Source organism: Argopecten irradians, chromosome 12 (genome assembly GCF_041381155.1).
Source record: "Argopecten irradians isolate NY chromosome 12, Ai_NY, whole genome shotgun sequence".
NCBI lineage: Eukaryota > Metazoa > Mollusca > Bivalvia > Pectinida > Pectinidae > Argopecten > Argopecten irradians.
Window position 1 is genome coordinate 30,964,167 of NC_091145.1, and position 18,938 is coordinate 30,983,104.

At 37.3% G+C, this 18,938-nt stretch overlaps 1 protein-coding gene across 7 annotated transcripts in view; it reads right to left on the reverse strand.

The window, feature by feature from the left end:
- The window catches only part of LOC138336959 (plexin-A4-like), a 179,108-nt gene that overhangs the window by 126,986 nt on the left and 33,184 nt on the right, over nt 1–18,938 (reverse strand). For all 7 annotated transcript variants that reach the window (XM_069286607.1, XM_069286601.1, XM_069286602.1 and 4 more), the window contains 2 exons: nt 18,574–18,762; nt 5,681–5,809 (listed from right to left, as the gene is read on the reverse strand). In XM_069286607.1, coding sequence (XP_069142708.1) covers nt 5,681–5,809; nt 18,574–18,762 — 318 coding nt within the window. The remainder of the gene's footprint in view (nt 1–5,680; nt 5,810–18,573; nt 18,763–18,938) is intronic.

An 18,938-nucleotide genomic window follows, 5' to 3' on the forward strand; every position in this document is an offset into this window, starting at 1 on the left:
GAAATATCAATTAAATGTTCCTAAAAATCCTCTTTGATTTCTTTACTCATTAAAAACATTACAATTTTCATCAACCAAAGGCGAGGATCAGAAAGTTTTGTAACCCACATGGACTAGAATTCAGCCACTGGTAGACGAGTAAAACCCACGGCAGATTAGGGGTGGCCCAGAATACAATCCAATATCCTGCCCTTATTTTCCAAAGATTAGCTAAAATTAAATGTACCATAAGCACCGAGTCCCATTCCAGAAATTTCATTAATCAAATCTCGCCTGAGAAAGTGCAAGGAGTTTAAAGAAACTATCAAAATTACTTCACCAAAACATCCCCCAAATCCACTAGGAGATGAACCATGATTGATATAATGAATTTTCCAATCTACGTTTTTGGCTCGCTTTCTTTAAAATTTTAATGCTAATAGTGCAGAATTTCCAACATAAAGAATCAACTGCCGTTAATTTTTGCTCATTTTCTCAGATTCTGGTTCAATTTAAATGAAGTAAAAAGATTACAAGACTACCGACAATTTGATTTGTTGATTTCCTTTTAGCTGTAGGGCGTGTAAACAGAAAGCAGAATACGATCGTTATCCAGGCATGCTTATTTATACCGTATCGAATGAGTCGAGTAAACAATTTGACAAACGCATGAAAATAAACTTCCTTATTTGGTATGGATGGTCTTTGAATATAACTGCATATCTTTCTGACATGCTGAAATCTGTAATTTAGCAGTCCGAATTGAATTCTTTATTTGAGAATATGGCCCAACTGAACTGTAGTAATTAGTAGTTTTTTCAATGCAACAGATTCAATCATAATTTTTTCACTTTCACAAAATGAATCCGATATCGATATTCTCAGATCCACGATAAGGCAACTGCCCCCACATGGGATTCAAACTTATGACCCAGAGGTGGAGGACTTGTGGCAATATGTACGGGGACATCGTAACCACTCCCACCTGGGCGGAATGGACATCTGTTATGTTGCCCATATGGATGACCTACTTAAATGTCCCAACAGTCCAAGGTCTGTATTTAACTACCTCTTATTTCAGTCATACCAATATGCCATCAACGATTTATCATCTCAAGGTCTAGAGATATGACAGAAGTGATGGATATCAGTTTTGTAGTCAATTCCCAGTACATTGACTTGTTGTGTTGTAATACCATCCGATGATCTCAGTATCCCTGGTACTGTATCTGACGATGACTGTACATATTACCTACCCGACATATTATAATGTAGCTTGAGCACTGCCATATACTACCGTCGAGGGAGAACCAAGAAATTGAATTTTCCTTATTCGGAGAAACTTTCCGCATGTAAAACACGGTCTGACCGAAGTGCTTTTCTCACCGTGTACCTATAATGTTGCTCAACACTCCGAGAGCGTCAACTTTCAGCGATTTGGCACGGCCGAGACGCCAGGCACGGAGGCATTCACGATAAGTTTTGATACCCACTTAGAAATCAATAACACATCAATCCAGTGCTTTGTCAATGATGAACATTGGCGAGGCATTGTTTCCTCCATTCTTATCAGTCTCTATAGTCCCCTCGTAAATTTTACGCTCCAGCAACCCCACTGCTGTATTGACTATGATTTGTAGGTTTTAACCCTGTCGAACAAACATAATCATACAAAATGCTTTACAATGTACAGACACAACAAGTATATGGATCAACCGCTCAGCTCATTTAAGCAAAAGTTCTGTGTATTTTGGGAGACTGTGGTATATTTGTACTTTTCGAAAGCTAGCTGCCTAATTAAACCATTTGAAGAAATCCAGCAAGTTTAAATTTAAAGCACAAGGCACCCAAGATAGAAACTTTCATCATTAATGACAATGGTATGTCTAGGCCATGACATAGAGGATGAAGATTTCCTCAAACCCTACAGTCTCTTTAGACAATGTATTGCCGGAAGTTTTCCTTATCTTTGAGATATGTTATATAAAAGTTGGTCCTGACTACACTATTTTCACGCCAATCCCTTTTCCCATAGTTTCCCATGAAAGCAGAGCATGTGATGCTGCAAGCTATACAAGACACTTTTAGACACAATAATACACCTCCAAATCCTGTCCTTATAACTATCATTATCGTTCTTTTAGAATTCAAAATTTAAAAACAGATGTGAAAGTATTTCTCAATGAACGATTGGTACCATTCAATGTGGTTTGGGGGCTACAGCTGAAAGCTTTTAGATGTAATATAACAGTACGCTGTCAACATTTTATATGGAGCTTTTATACCCGTCAGCGGAACACAAGCCAAATCACGGATGTAGGCTATGGCACACAAGTACAGCGAAAGGATAGAGATTTTAGGGTGTATGACGGTAAATGTAAAAACAATTAATGTATTATTTATGGAAACCTTGAATTAATGGAAAGCATTTTCAGCTCTCACCCATGTTCAAAGAATATAGGGTTGTTTTTAATGATGGTATTTACAAGATTGCCGTGCACGCATCTAGTCTTTTTAGATCCCGACTACGTCAGTGTGGTTTACGTCAGATTTAGCCCAGCTCACTGTTAAAACAAAACTAATGAGGAAAAAACATCCAACAGACTTTAGCAAGAGTATCAGCCTATGAGTGATGTGTATTCATTATAGTTGGAGGGTTCGACTACCATACAAATGATACTCCTTCACAAAAGACTTCCATTTTCTCTAGGTAATATTCTCTTCTCACAACACAGAAAATTGGCAACTAAATATAAAGAAACAATTTCAAAGCAAATTTGTATATCCATGAATTATTACTTGTTACAGGGGAGTTTTGACCATAATAGATAACTACTGTTTGTGCACTGAACTGGAAATAGCAGGGAAGTCTGTACCCTGTAAACCGCCCATACACAAATCAGCTGTAAATGTAATAAGAAAAACAGATTTTTTTTAATGAAGGCTGATCAAGCATGTCCTGGACATAGATCAATAGAAAAACATGGACAAGACACAGATCATCGATAGAACATTAGCGAGGTTGATCATTAGGTTTATTATCCATCATATTCTCACACCCACATGTCAATATTGACAGATGACCAAACCAGTGTCATCCATCATTGTTAAACTGGCCACTTCCTGTGGTCAGGGCCAGTCCATATAACACTATCAGAAGACATTATAACATTCCTATACACTGCCTTATATTCCTATATAACCATCAATGATTCTGTTTATTAAATATTTATTTAGTGCCTTATATTGATCTATAGCATCCTTGGATTTTGTTTAGTATACCAAGAACACCACCATATCAATTTGTTAATTATATCTTAAAAACTTTCACTTTTACACAATTCTTATTTTTATACATCCAGTAAATCAATATGAGGGAGAAGATTTATTATATAGGCGCCACCAGATGACTAATCCTGTCAATATATGTTAAATGCCAATGTATATAAGATTGTTTAAAATTGAAAATGACATGTACATTTTGTGTGTTATGTCTACAACTATCCACAAACTATACAATATTTTTGTGAATTATCCATTCATTATTGTGTTGATGTTATATAATTATTATTGCATCAATTAATTAAATGTAAACATTTAGTAATCATAACGATAAACAAGTTTCTTACATTATCATTACATTACTTTATAAATTACATTCTACGATTAAATCAATTCTTTCACTTTAATATCCTCAGATAAAGAGACTATACAAACTATATAAGTGGTTGTATTGGATGAGTGTTTGTATCATACAAGGAGATACTGACACCGTAGAAATGTCAGCTACCAACAACTACAGGAAATTGCAGGCTGCCATGATAATAAATGTCCCTATATAGAACTTAGATTTGTTTTCCTACCAAATAGCTATCTACATTTCATGAGAAAAGACATAAAAATACATATATATTTTACTTGCAGAAAATGTGATTTTGGTTTTTTGAAACAAAACTTATGCTACAAGGCCATGGAGGTCTATATATGAGATAGCTATTATATGCATCTAAGTATGATGTAAATACATTTCTAACGTAATCATAAGCATGGTCACGAAAACTCCCAGAAAAAAATACTTTTATCAAGAATTTCAATTTTCTCTAAAATGGTAGGAATGACAAAGACAGATCCTAGAAGACGAACCATTCCACCAATAATCAATAAGAACTTTGGAAATTTTTGTCAGGAGGCCATAAATGTGGTCTGCATCGTACCACTGGAAAATAATAAACATATACAGACGAGTCTCATACACCAGCCATCGCTTCATCTTAATCACACAGCCATGTTTCTCAGACCTAACTCGGAATTAAAAGGCAACAATTTGTCTAACAAATCTGTCCTAGCCTGGAGGCCTGGTACAACCATTGGTTGTTGTCCGACGCTCCATCAGCCTGAAGGCTATATACAGTGTGCCTAGGTCTTGATAGATTGAATGGACTGATCAATTTGGGTTTCCAGCCATCACCTTGCGCCACATGAAGTGGATTTTACGGTCCTTACCCATCAATCTATTCCAATCTGCCTTTGTTTTTTGCATCCTTTGTTTTCCTATTGAGTAACACGGATCAATCTGGCCATCCTTTAAGGTGTGCTAAGTGAGATACATGCTTCCTTTTGTCTCTCACGAATTATCGTTAGTTATAAATGAGGAACAGCATTTGACATTTTTCTTTTCATTTGCAGAAGAAAGATAGGCGATCTAATAGGCTTTTCTCACAATCAATATCAAGGATACACCATCTTAGTACAACTTTATGCATTCTTATAATGATAACATCACACTTTACTGAATATTTTGATTTCGCAGATGCGATAATTATGGAAAAGACTGGTATCGACGTAGGTTGTTGTCTGATCCAACTGTCGAGATATATAACTACCTTCTGTACATCTGACTGTATTTAATATGTTTACTTACAATAAAATATTTTGAAATGAAATGTGATAATTAATGAAGAATAAATGAAGAATCACCATTCCCAGATCAATATCCTTTTTTATATTGTGAGTATGTTCTATTCTAACCACCACATATTACGCCTGATAATTCTTCTCTTCAGGACCAGGTAGGAACCAGTTGTCAGCTACAGCATCTGGTATGGTCGGCACAACTCCACAAATACAGATATTGTTGCTGTTAGTAAAATATTCCGCCTGTCCCCCGGGTCCACAATCTCTAATTATAGGAGCCGGTGCCTTTGTTTAACAATTAAACTCTGCAATACCGGTATGAATGGTTCACCAAGGACTCATTTCACAAGAATTACCACAACATTCCAACAACAATTTCCCAAATCAGCATTTTTAAAGACAAAACTACCAATATCATCGGAAAATTTAGCTTTAACATTCAGAGGTAATGTCAACCTTGAAAAATTGCAGATATTTTCTACACATGTAAGCTTTACTGACATCAAACCCTGGTTAAGGGCACAATCAATAGAGTAAGTCTCTATCAGATTGTGGTCGGATCCAACATCAAAAGATTATGGTAAATACCCTGTTGACCATGAACTTGGTGGTTTGTAACTCCATCAAATGATAGAATTTCTAACATCCTTCCGTTCAGATAATCATCCTAAATTTTTTTCAGCAAAAAATCAAGGATAGCATTTTCTGTTTGAGGCTTTATGTTATTGACCTTGAGTGTGTGTTGTGTGACCTTGAGGTAATGTGGATAATAGAAAGAGTTGCCTACCATTGTGTCTGTGAAGGCGTATAGGTGGCGCTGGTCAGTATCAAAGTACATGTTCTTCCTGATGGCGTTTCCCTCTTCTATCACAACCTCCTCATAGGCCTCAGCCTCTTCTTGAGCAGACATAGAAACCTGAAAAAATGACAACATATTGGTTTGACATTCATAACATAGGAAAAATAAGCATCCTAATACACATCTAAAGTACTAATTGGTATGATTTCATATATCACATATATCATTTCACCCATTCATCCCTCAAAGCAGATTAGAACAGTTCCAATTCAAAGATTGGAACATTTTATTATACATTTTTAGGGCTATGAATACACAATCTGATGAGCCAATGAAGTCTTAGACAGATGGATGAAGCCATCAACAGGTGAATTGTGAATGTTATAAAAGCAATATTACAGGTATTGTATAATGTTTTTGCTTGTTAATAATGTATAAAGCCATAGACTAGACCAAATGGAGCCAGTCAAAACAAATAGTAACGTTTTACATGTAACTAAGACATGTGCTAGCTGCCCCCTTATGTAACCAAGACCTATCGTTGCAGACAGGTGCCTCTCGGGCTGATATAGATACTTCGTTCTCATCAAACGTTTGTGTCCACAGGATAAAACTTGAGTTAAACCATCGGTACAGCCATATAGGTATAGTAAGCACGGCAGGTAAATAAATGTTTGTTCTGTGTACAACACACAGCCAATATAAAAAAAAAATTCTAGTTTAGTCTGATCAATAACTTTCACTTTAATGGACCTGTACAGCTGTAATGGCGTGAATGTTATATGTGTAGGTATACAAAGTGCTTCTATATCCCTAACACATTCCTACTGAAGCATTATCACATTCCAGTTCCATGTAGAGATATTTCTGTCTGTTTGAACAAGCAGCATTTGGTGCACATTGATCATGATCTGTAAAGGTTTAGAGGGATGATGTTTAGTTTCTAATTTACTACCTATATGATTCTGCCTATTGACAGGTTCAACTTATTGACTATTCAAACATGGACTCGTGGCTTGAAAAACAAGGATCGCAACTTTGTAAGATTGGCTTGAAAAATGAGGATTGACAATTTTTCAGGTGGGCTTGAAAAATAAGCATTAAAATCTAATGTTTGCTCGAATAAAAAAGGTTTGCAACTTTTTGAGGTTGACTCAGTTCAATCATTTTGAACTTAATTCCAAACCTTGACCTAATATAGATTTAAAAATAAATAATGATAAATCAGACTTTATTAATAAACTGAACCTTCCATAATCTATAAAGGAAAATTTCCGCTTATCTAACAGAAGGGAACAATGGCAGCTAAAATTAATCAACAGCGCATCTGAAACTATGTGGCGTAAAGATAATGAAATCGAAGTTTAGAATCTATTTTTTCCATCGGGAATGATGTCTACAGCAGTATTAAGGTTAAATCAATGATTTCTAATTACAATTGTTAAGGATTACAGTAACATAGTTAAACTGGTGTTCTACAAGGAACTTCGTGATATGCTAGAGAACAAAATTGAATTGAGCTCATTTCTCATTAATACTCAAAAACCAGCTCTATTTGAACATTTCTATTTCTCCGAGACGCCACCTGGTGTCACTACTCATCACCGGGCGAGTTGCACTGAATTAGAGTATTTTAATTGGAGTGAAGTGCACTCCTTGGTACAGTCCGATGTCACTACGGTTACAGCAGTGCCGCAGTAAAGAGCAGCATCGCAGCAACTTCAGCCTTTCCTTGATTATCATTGCAATACATTCAAATGATAGCTGGTTTTTCTATTCTTATTTTTTTGTTTCTCTTAGGAAATGCTAATGATTAAAGAGAAGTACTTTAATTATACAAGCTATATTCAAACAGCCTCACTTTAATTACACAACATATATTCATCCTCAATGATTGAGGATCTGACGCTGGATCAAGTTGCTACAGATTTCCTTTAGAACCTATGTGAAACATTTGCAATTCTATGTCTCCAATTACTAAGAGAACAGTATCATTTTGTTTCTGTTGCCATGGCAATACGTCACCACGGCTGACTCTTAATGCCATACCTTATACTCTCTATCCCATTCTTCCATCATTTTGTGAGAAAATTATACATTCTACACGATTTCTACCAATTTTTGTTTGATATTTTTTGGCAGATCAATGATTCTCCGAGTAATTTGTGAAATTTACAGTCCCATGATGCCGACAACTTGCAACGATTGTTTATCAAGTGCTTCCATTCTCTATGCTCTCAATTTCAAAACATGCTAATTGTTGCCCGTCGTTATTCATACTGAGTGCTTGCCTCTATAGATTTAGATGATTTTCTAGGCAATGCATATTCTGGAAATAATTCGAACGATTAGAATTTCATGGTGGTGGCAGTATTTGCTGATGGTGCTGATCAGAAGTGTATGTACAGTCTTGCTATGGTAGTTGGTGTGTTGCGTAACACATAGAATCCCTCAGTACCAATTACAGGCTATCTTGTCATCCTAACGCACTGGCTCGTTAAATGACTGCCGTCTAAAATTACACTATTGACAAAAACCAATGTACGTTTAGGGCACCGTCACTGACCTTAGCGTATGTGAAGGTATAAGAGTACAACACCATATTCCACAAATCCCCTCACACATAATACAGTAACGGATACTTTACTAAATTAACACACATATCCCATCAAAGAGGGACGCAAGCAAGGGAATCGTTAAACTAGAGCCGTCCCCATTGCCAATGGCCATGTATTTGATGATAAACAGCCACAGACTAACAGGAAAACATGCACCTATCTAATAGAGAGGCAGAGACCGGGAATATTTCAATAGACACGAGTAACCTACAGCATCAAAATCTACCCAAGAGGGAGGTGTTGTCTGTGACCAGGGGATCCGTTACACTGAAAAAAGGATGTGACAATGCCCTAGCTTTTGCTGACAATGCATAATGACTACCGACTCTTAACATGGAAAATGACAATAGTTCCCATTGCTTGTATCGGTCTCAGGAACTGAATGACCACTGGGTATAGAAAAGGAGGCCATTTTAACTATTGTAAAGCTATTTTAAATCTAATTAGGAGCATATGTTGAGTTATTCCTCCTCTTACAAAGAGTATTGAGGCATCATGTGCAGTTTATGGATTTAACACAGGAAAGCAATGGCCTGATTGAAGTGAGCCATGTACAGAGAGGAGGAATTATATATATATCTATTTTAGCACCATAAGACACATGTGAATAGGTTAAGCCATCTGTTTTCATATCTAAATAAGTGCTATCAAGCTTTTCGACACCTCAGATCATTTATAGAAACAGCTGTGATTTTTTTTTTAAATGTGTCAGGATCTGATGATAGAAAGCCAGAGTTTTCAGCTAAAAACCACCAATATATATACCGGTATACAACTTCCCAGGAGTTTCCCAATATGGACCTCAAAAAGGTGACCTGGAGGTGAAGGGCTTAGTGTTAGAAAGTCAAGACACATTAATTATCAGAAAGTCAGACATCTTAACCAATCAGAAAGTCATATACTTAACCAATCAGTCACCACGATTCACGATTGAACAGAAATGATAAAAAAAAACAAGTGCTACATCAATCTATCTTCAGTGTGTCCATGATGTGTGACCTGAATTTCTTACCAAGAATATCACAACATCAAGTGGTTTCTGGTTTACATAAGAACAAAATCAGATTATCATCTCTATACTCAGATGAACACAAGACTACGTTAAATTTGCCCACTTGTCCTCGGTCCGTTTTAAATCTTCACCATGAACGATCTCCCCCGATTGGCACCTAATACCAATTCCTTCAGTAAGTCCTTGTCATGATTGGATTCCAATAGTCCTAAGCCTTCTTTCAGAAGTCTTGCGTGATCCCTTACTAATTGAATGTTTATGCAAATAGGAAATAAGTGTTTTTTGTTTTGTCAAACGTTCATGATAATATAAGATGGTAGCTGCAGTGTCTCGGGTCGGGACAGGGATAGAATTAGGTCTCCTTAGAGGCTGGATCATGCTACTGGGGTTAGCTTAGGCTAACCATGTTTATATGCAATGCTCCTGTACAGTCAAAGATACACTTGGTAACACGCACATTTTGACACAAGTATTCATGCTTCAAAATCAATGAAGATACATAAATGGAAGCTATGTATTTATGTGGTTGATTTGTAAATGCGATTCTGCCTTCAGAAGCTGATATCTCAGACATTCTTTATCAAATGAGATGGTCTCCTGAGGAAAATAGATTCCAAAGAAAACAGTTCCTTGTAATATAAAGGTTCCTTCTAAATGTATCAGTTAGTCGATTTTACATTCAAAGAAGAATGGACTATTTTTTAACTGAATGGTGTGTATCCTCATGTATCAAATGATTTAATCTCATATCAATATTTCTTTTTTGGAGTGGAAAACATTAAACTTAATAATTGTCTCCGGCCTTGCTCTTTGACCCCTGAAAATTCATAATGAACTCTTCTAGCCTTTGAAAAAGAAGAGTTCAAATGTGTCTTCAGGGATGACTGAGTTCAGAATTAACAGCAAAAAATTAACATTATTTAAAGATTTATGATGTTGTAGAATTAATAGTTCTTAGCATATAGAAAATACAAACATTACACAACTCCACTGAAGGACAAGAGTGCATAACAATAACTTGACTTAAACATTTAACAGTTTATCACACCAGGACATTAGGAAACGCCTGCGATTGTGAAATCTGTTTGTTTACATTCCCAAGCCAATCCTGTGTTGGTAAACGGTTCCCGCGTCACTTTTACCTTACAACCGGAATCAAAACCACAAGGTTTACAAATGTCATCTTACCACTGTCTCATTGACAGGTAGACTTTTGTAGACAAAATAGGTAGTGTTATTTATATACTACAGGTACTCGCCATGGATAACAAAAGGGAATTTTTACCGACAATCCGGTGGGAAAAATGTAAATGTTGTATGTTAAGGGATTTGCGTTTACTGATGACAATTGAAAGGATTGGTGGTTACAAGATTTAGGGACAGTATTGTTTTAGTTTTTTTGGTGTTTGTTTTCAAGTTTGAACTGTTGGCAGTAGCTATAAGGATTTTAAAAGGAACCTGTAAGCTGTGGCAGTGGTTAGGTTAAAAGTAAAAATTCACCTGGTTTTATACAAATTCACCAAAATTACAGAGAATCAGGGCTCGATTTAACTAAGCACAAGGTGGTGGGGTTGACCCTGATAAGGGCCATTCAGTGAGGCCTTGGCCTATTACCAAGCCACCAATCGAGTTCTTTATCCGTCTGCTCCAGGTAAAACCATTACTACACACTCAATGTATAGTGTTGATGAATTAAATCTAAGGTCTTCCTTGTGTAAACACCGCTAAATATTGACATGTTGGTTCTCTCTATACAGCAGCCTTTAACTGTCAGCATTAACCCCATTTTATTCTCTTGTATAACATTTTACACATCCTTCCTGTAAGGGACTCATGTCTTATTTATTTATTGGGTAAATATTAATTGATTTCTTCTCTTAATGTCTTTTGATATATTCTGCAGCAAGTGCCCCTATTAAATTCAATAGTTGACTGCAGACAACACCTTCCATCAACCAAGGGAGTAGAATATGAACCACTAACATCTCCCTTTGTCCTCCATGTAATACTACCAGCCTATACCCCAAACAAATCCAACGCAACAAATCAACAAATTTTAACATCTTAAAACTATGGTTATTGTTCTAAGTGATAAACCGCAGACAAAGTAGGGGGTTGGTCCTTATGGGGCTGTTCAAGGGAAGTATACCTGTAGGTCGTACCTGTCAAGGTAAGATTACGTCGTACCTGTGTGTCGTACCTGTGTCAACCAGGTAAATCCCCTGCATTCGACTCTCACCTGCACAGAACTAAGTATATCTTACGTCAAAACAAAGTCGGCCTGTTGATGTAAAAGTAGAGCATACAATCGATCCTGTAATTTTCTGTTGATGTCAGCTCATTTTCTTTTTTCAGAGCGCAGATTATTTCCCTATCAGGACTGTACCTCATTAGAGAAGTAGAATGCTGCTTTATGATCGACCTTGTAATTTCACCCGATTAGGTAATGCTATTACTGCCCACAGGTAGTCGAATCCGCGACGTAGCACAGCAATACGTCCCAGCTACATGTAATCAAAACCTATTTTTTTACCCATGTAAAATCTGGAGGTGTTTAGGGGCTTCAATCACAGACATTAAGGATAGAATTAATCAAGTTTGGTTTTTTCTGACACTTTATTGGACCGGCCTGATGTAATACTGTTTCTAATACCGTTTATTCCAATATGTGTTCCTGTGTAAGGATTCCACTAGAACCATTGGGGTCATTTCCGTACCATCAAGGATACTGGGTATATGTTGGTCTCCATGGAGCAATGACCCCAATAATATGGGGGAAGATCAAAAAGCCCCAAGACCTCGGCTGTAATCTATTAAGATATTCTTGAGTCATCCATATAAATCTTACACCTTATATCTGGAAAATTCATGAAAAGAACAAGATATTAATGTTAGTGACTGACCACTTCTTTTTCTGCTACTTAAGCTTACACCCAGAGACATTACTTATCTCCCTTTTACACACACCCCCTCCGCCTTAACATATAGATGTTTGATTAACACCTTAACCCACATAAATAGCAAAAACCGTCTTAGACCCAAGCTACTAGGAACCCCCATATTCCCCCTCCAGACTTCCCTAGTGAAGTGATGAGGACTCCATGTTATTGAGGGGTATAGCAGGATGGTGCCTTTATAAAGCGAGGTCTCCGAGATGTTAGAGGGGTATAGCAGGGTGGTGCCTTTATAAAGCGAGGTCTCCATGATGTTAGAGGGGTATGGCAGGGTGGTGCCTTTATAAAGTGAGATCTCCGTGATGTTAAAGGGGTATGGCAGGGCGGTGCCTTTATAAAGTGAGGTCTCCGTGATGTTAGAGGGGTATGGCAGGGCGGTGCCTTTATAAAGTGAGGTCTCCGTGATGTTAGAGGGGTATGGCAGGGCGGTGCCTTTATAAAGTGAGGTCTCCGTGATGTTGGAGGGGTATGGCAGGATGGTGCCTTTATAAAGCGAGGTCTCCATGATGTTAGAGGGGTATGGCAGGGTGTGTGCCTTTATAAAGCGAGGTCTCCATGATGTTAGATGTCCTGATGTTGGATGGTATGCAGGGTGGTGCCTTTATAGTCTCCGGTGGGGGTGGCAGGATGGTGCCTTTATAAGCGAGTCTCCATGATGTTAAGGGGTATGGCAGGGTGGTGCCTTTATAAAGCGAGGTCTCCATGATGTTAGAGGGGTATGGCAGGGTGGTGCCTTTATAAAGCAAGGTCTCCTGATGTTGGATGGGTATGGCAGGGTGGTGCCTTTATAAAGTGAGGTCTCCGTGATGTTAGAGGGGTATAGCAGGATGGTGCCTTTATAAAGCGAGGTCTCCATGATGTTAGAGGGGTATGGCAGGGTGGTGCCTTTATAAAGCGAGGTCTCCGAGATGTTGGAGGGGTATGGCAGGGTGCCTTTATAAAGCTAGGTCTCCATGATGTTGGAGGGGTATAGCAGGGTGGTGCCTTTATAAAGTGAGGTCTCCGAGGTCTCCGTGATGTTGGAGGGGTATGGCAGGATGGTGCCTTTATAAAGCGAGGTCTCCATGATGTTGGAGGGGTATGGCAGGATGGTGCCTTTATAAAGCGAGGTCTCCAGATGTTGGAGGGGTATGGCAGGATGGTGCCTTTATAAAGCGAGGTCTCCGTGATGTTGGAGGGGTATGGCAGGATGGTGCCTTTATAAAGCGAGGTCTCCATGATGTTAGAGGGGTATGGCAGGGTGGTGCCTTTATAAAGCGAGGTCTCCAGATGTTGGAGGGGTATGGCAGGGTGCCTTTATAAAGCGAGGTATCCGAGGTCTCCAAGGTCTCCGATGTCTCCCCTACCTGTTAGATAAGTGATGATACTAGTGGATACAACAGCTGATTGCCGTACCCCACAGACCCCATTAAGACAAGCACCTGTCTCCATTATCTTAACTTACACTTATAAAATATCGCTCAGTAACCAATACTATAGAAACAGAGGGTGGCCCTGGCTTACTCACACACATAAAACTATAGATTGAGTGCCTTACTTACACACATAAAACTATAGATAGAGTGCCTTACTTACACACATAAAATAGTATTCAGTATAGATACTAATGCTCAGTAAATACCAAAACTAGACATATAGTCTGTCTATCAACCCCATATTCTGTATTTGTATATTACAGAGTTGCCTCCCTTGTGGGTAGGTATCCATTGTGACGTAATTACTTTGTGAGCGAAACTCCTGTCGTTTTCTCCGAAAGGTACAATGTACGTTCGTAAGCACATGACGTCACAATCACTACCCACCCGCAAGATAACTATGCAATATGCAAATAAGAAATACCAGACAGGCCAGCATTGGTAGCCAGTTTAGTCAGGTGTGAGAGCTTGATGATATCTATCTTATCCCTTCCCACCCCCCGCTTTCCATTTTTCAAACAACTCTATTTTTCTTTCCAAACCATCTTTAACTTTCCGAATCCCCTATAAGGGGCTAGACTATAGACATTAGTTTCTAGAATATTAAAAACACCAGTATAATGTGGATTTTTTTTTTGTCTCTGCGACATGTTTCAAACTAGAAGAGATCATCTAGTATTAAGATTCTGTTGAGAAAATCTTATCAATAACTTAGAGTCTGGTGGCCAGTCTACCCCATCTCACATATAGTACTGTATAGTCTAACTTTGGTCAGAAAAGACTATTGCTATCACTTTACTATTTAACCATCAATGCCCTTTCCTCATCATATCCACCCCTACAAACACAGTTAGACTCATCTAAATCAATGATTAGACCAGTCCATTGTAAGATTTCAGGGGTGAATGAGATAATTATTTCTGTATTGATTAAGGTATATCCTATAAACCTATAAACACACATCCCCCCCCCCCCCGATATCTAAATGTATTTATTTCTGTACCCTACTATTATACCACACCAGAGATACCACACTAATGGTTTCTAGCATTCAGTACCACCACCAGTTCCTTGTGCATGGTCAGCAGGTTTTAAAATAACGTTTCTTCTCTGAGAGATAGTCTATTTCATAAATAAATAATCTTGATTATTTTTATTCTCAATCAAACTCACCACCCTCAATGTTATATTGTCTTGCCAACAATATGTCTGTGACTGCCTGTAGTGTTTTAGCTGTGAAGGGTTAGAGACGCTAAATTGTCGGTCAATGAAACAATGTGATCACCCAGTAATATTCACTGGTTATGTGACAGAAAAGTGTACACTTTCCAATTGTGTTTTTTTCCATCTTTCTTACCCATATATAGCTAAAGTTCTTCCAAATTATATCAGTTTTAAACAGTATATCATGTTATTGAAAACAACATTGGTTTCAAGTTGTTTTTTTAATTTTTAATAATGAGCGATTCATGTGCACTGTCATCATTTTATCATCTTCCTATGCATTTATTTTTTTCTAAAGCTCTATCAGTTTTTCACATGTACTACGGTTTCATATTTACACTGACAAACATATAGGTGTCAAGTTTTTTCAAATTTCAAGTATGAGAAATATTTTGTAGATTCCTGTGACACATGATATATATGTTAACCTACAGGGATGTATGGAGATGGTACACCAACAGACACCTATATAAAAACCGACACCTAACAATGTCATGTAATACTGCACTGCCCTGACACATTCCTATAGCCTGCCAAGGCCATTACCAATAAGCGTTATATTTTTTTCCTTTTGGTCATCATTTTTACAGTAAATTTTAACATCTGATAACAAAAATTATCATTCAACTTTACCCCGACCTCCTATGCATCATACAGTATATATTTGGGAATATGGGGATAAATATTTCATTCGACGTTCATTTTGTAGGAAACGTTTGTTGAAAACAACCTTTCATTAACTCATGTTTTAAATTACATTTTCCATCTCAGGATTATTCCCCTTGGTTATTTCTATCTCAGGATTATTCCCCTTGGTTATCTATCTCAGGATTATTCCCCTTGGTTATTTCCATCTCAGGATTATTCCCCTTGGTCATTTCCACATCGAAGTTTAATCCTTCCATTCTTTATCTCAAGGTCATATTCCTCACTAATTTCTATGTCAAGATTTCCTGCTCATCAATTTCATTATCTAGGTCATTTCCATTGCTAATTTTGATCTCAAGGTGAATTTCCTTCTCAATTTCCCCCTCAAGAGTTATCTCCCTTGTTGAAGTCCTATATTTTGATGACTTCCCTTCCTTAAACCAGCCAACACATATATGCCTTTAATCATGTGCAGCCCATTGTTTTCCTTGTCAGCCAGGAATGTCACGTCAACATTCTGTGACACAGTGACAAGGTAAACCTGAGTATTTGGGTTAACTATTTAATTCATGCCTTTTTACTTTTAAGTTAATGACCTGACGTACAACCTAGCTGCTCCTCATTTTTAGTTATAGTACATACAAACAGGGGCAAGTGATTTATGTCCTAATAACCAACTTGTTACAAATTACAGTATATCTTCATAATGGGCTCAGGTTTTTTGTAGTTTACTTGCACTGCATACTGATGTTTGTAATACAAAGAGCAGTTTTATGATTACTTTTATTATCTTATTGTTATATTATCTACTTTAAAAGAAAATATTCTGATGTAATGAAGTTAAATTTATAGTTCATCATATGATGACCATATATCACATTTTATCTGTTATTTTTTATGTTGTTTTTATTGTGCTATGTATCTTGTGATAATAACATATTTCATTGCTAGAAGTTATTGCAGCATTGTTCCATAATTTCTAAGTCTGCACAGGTGTGATGCTGTCATTGTTAAAGCAGACTTAAATCAGTAAGTATCACAAAACCAGCGAAGTGTGACCATGTATCCTGACTCTAACACGTTTGTTTTTCACCAGCACGAGACCTGTGGAGCGTTGCCGTGACCATCTCTAAGATCATCGCCAATCTGAGATCAATTAACAACACCTGTACATTGTCAACTCCTATACATTTACACTATAGCTTGACAAACACCTTAACGACATTGCCAATTAGTAGATTCCTCAAACAGATAATGCACGTTTCAATTGTTATAACTGTTTTTTTCACAATTCCTTAGATTTCGATCACTGTAAGTAGCCTTTTTACTGATACCAAATGTCGTGTGGAATCAGATTTGTTTTTACAGTAATTTCCTTCACATTTTCTTACAAAACCTTGAGCTGTATTTTATAGAGGTGTCCTTCGTGGATCAAACTGATTGATGAACTGTTACTTTGTTTCTTTAAAGCATCCCTTTCATCTAAAAGTATCATTTCCGTTTCAACTATTCAGACTCCTCTGTCTCCTTTATCACATGTCTCATGGAAGCAACATTCAAAAGATTAACATCCGGAGATGAGCAACTTTTTTTAACATAAAAAGACGTTCTTTTCACGCTAAATCTGATCAAAAGTTGTTCTGGTCTATATGTTTACAGACGAAAAAATGTCTTAACATGCAAATAGCATTTACATCTTTCTGTTTGTTGTTTTTCAAATAAAAAGGTTATTCATAAAATACAATAGCATATGTTTCAATATTTAATGGTAATTTCTTGTTTTTAAATGGATGACACATACTTAAAATCAGTACTGATGGTGAAATAGCAAATCCTCATTCATTACTTGTAGTATACATGACAACTAATAAATTATCAATCTCCGAACTCTTTTATCTGTGAGGAAATAAAAATCTGCTGCCTGTCCCCTGACAACAGAGCAGAGCTCGAGGCTGGATGCTTTAACAACAGTCTTGGTAGCCTATCACCTGGAGCACTTAAAAACAAATTAATTCATCAATTTCATTAGCCGTTATCACCTGTACATGGGATCTACTTATGACCATCGTGTTTGAATCATTTAACGTTGTGTATCCAAGGGTTAGGACTGATAGCTGGTTGGTGTGACTTATTTTATTAATGGTCGGTCTGACGACTGTTTGATTTGTGTATGGAGATTGACCATGTTTTTATTGTGGAATGGTATCGGTGATAGTCAGTGAGATAAAGTGTCTGATCCTGGTGTAGAATTTAATGGTATATTAACTATCCTTATGATATATACACATCACAATAATACTATCAAGGTGTACCAATATGTACATACCCAGGTGGCTCTATCAACACAATCACGCTGACCTATACCTATCAAAGTCTATCTCCACTCAATTAGCATCGGAAAAACATATTTGTTTATTTAAAATCATGGATAGTCCTAAACTTTTAAGTCTAAAACCATTCCTCTAATAGATAATTTGTTTTTACTTTTATTCTGATTGACTATTTACCTGGCCACAGGATCATACAAGGTCTAGTCTAGGGATCACTTTTACCTGGTCTTGTCAAGGGATCTCTTTTACCTGGTCAAGAGATTTCTTTTACCTGGTCTGGACAAAGGATCCCTTTTACCTGATCTGATCAAGGGATCGCTTTTACCCGATCTGGTCAAGGGATCTCCTTTACCTGGTCTGGCCAAGGGATCTCTTTTACTTGGTCAAGGGATCTCTTTTACTTGGTCAAGGGATCTCTTTTACTTGGTCAAGGGATCTCTTTTACTTGGTCCTTTATCTGACCAAAAGATCTTTTTTGCATGCTCTATAGGGATCTTTTTTACACAGCAGAGGGACCTTTGCAATTGGTTTGTCGTCTCTTTTGCCACCAAGAGATGCCTTTCAGTATGACGTAATTTTCATTAATCTGGCCAACAGATCTTTCGTTCCTTTACCTGACTAAAGGATCCCCTTACACCCAGTGAAATGATCTTTTTTCCAGAGTCTTTGGTATGACCTACCTTTATAATGTGGCCGTCCTGAGTACCTAGGAATGCCACACTGTATTTGTGGGTTGTTGTGGCAATGACTGTCGTTATAGACTTGTTGATGATGAGTGAAGCGTTTGCCATGATTGGATCCTGGCCGTTGATTGGCGTGTTGAAGTCATGTCTTCCGCAGTAACCATCATCTATATCTTTGAGGTATGACTGAATCAACAAGATAGGTGATAAATGAACAGGTGATAAAAGGTATTTTGTACCTGGTGATTAAACAGTTTAGAATAGGTAATATCCTTGTGTTTATAACTTGAAAAAAAGTAACATTAGCTAACCCAGATATGGTCATGATTGCTCTTTGTGTGGTCATTCAACAGAATTCCAAT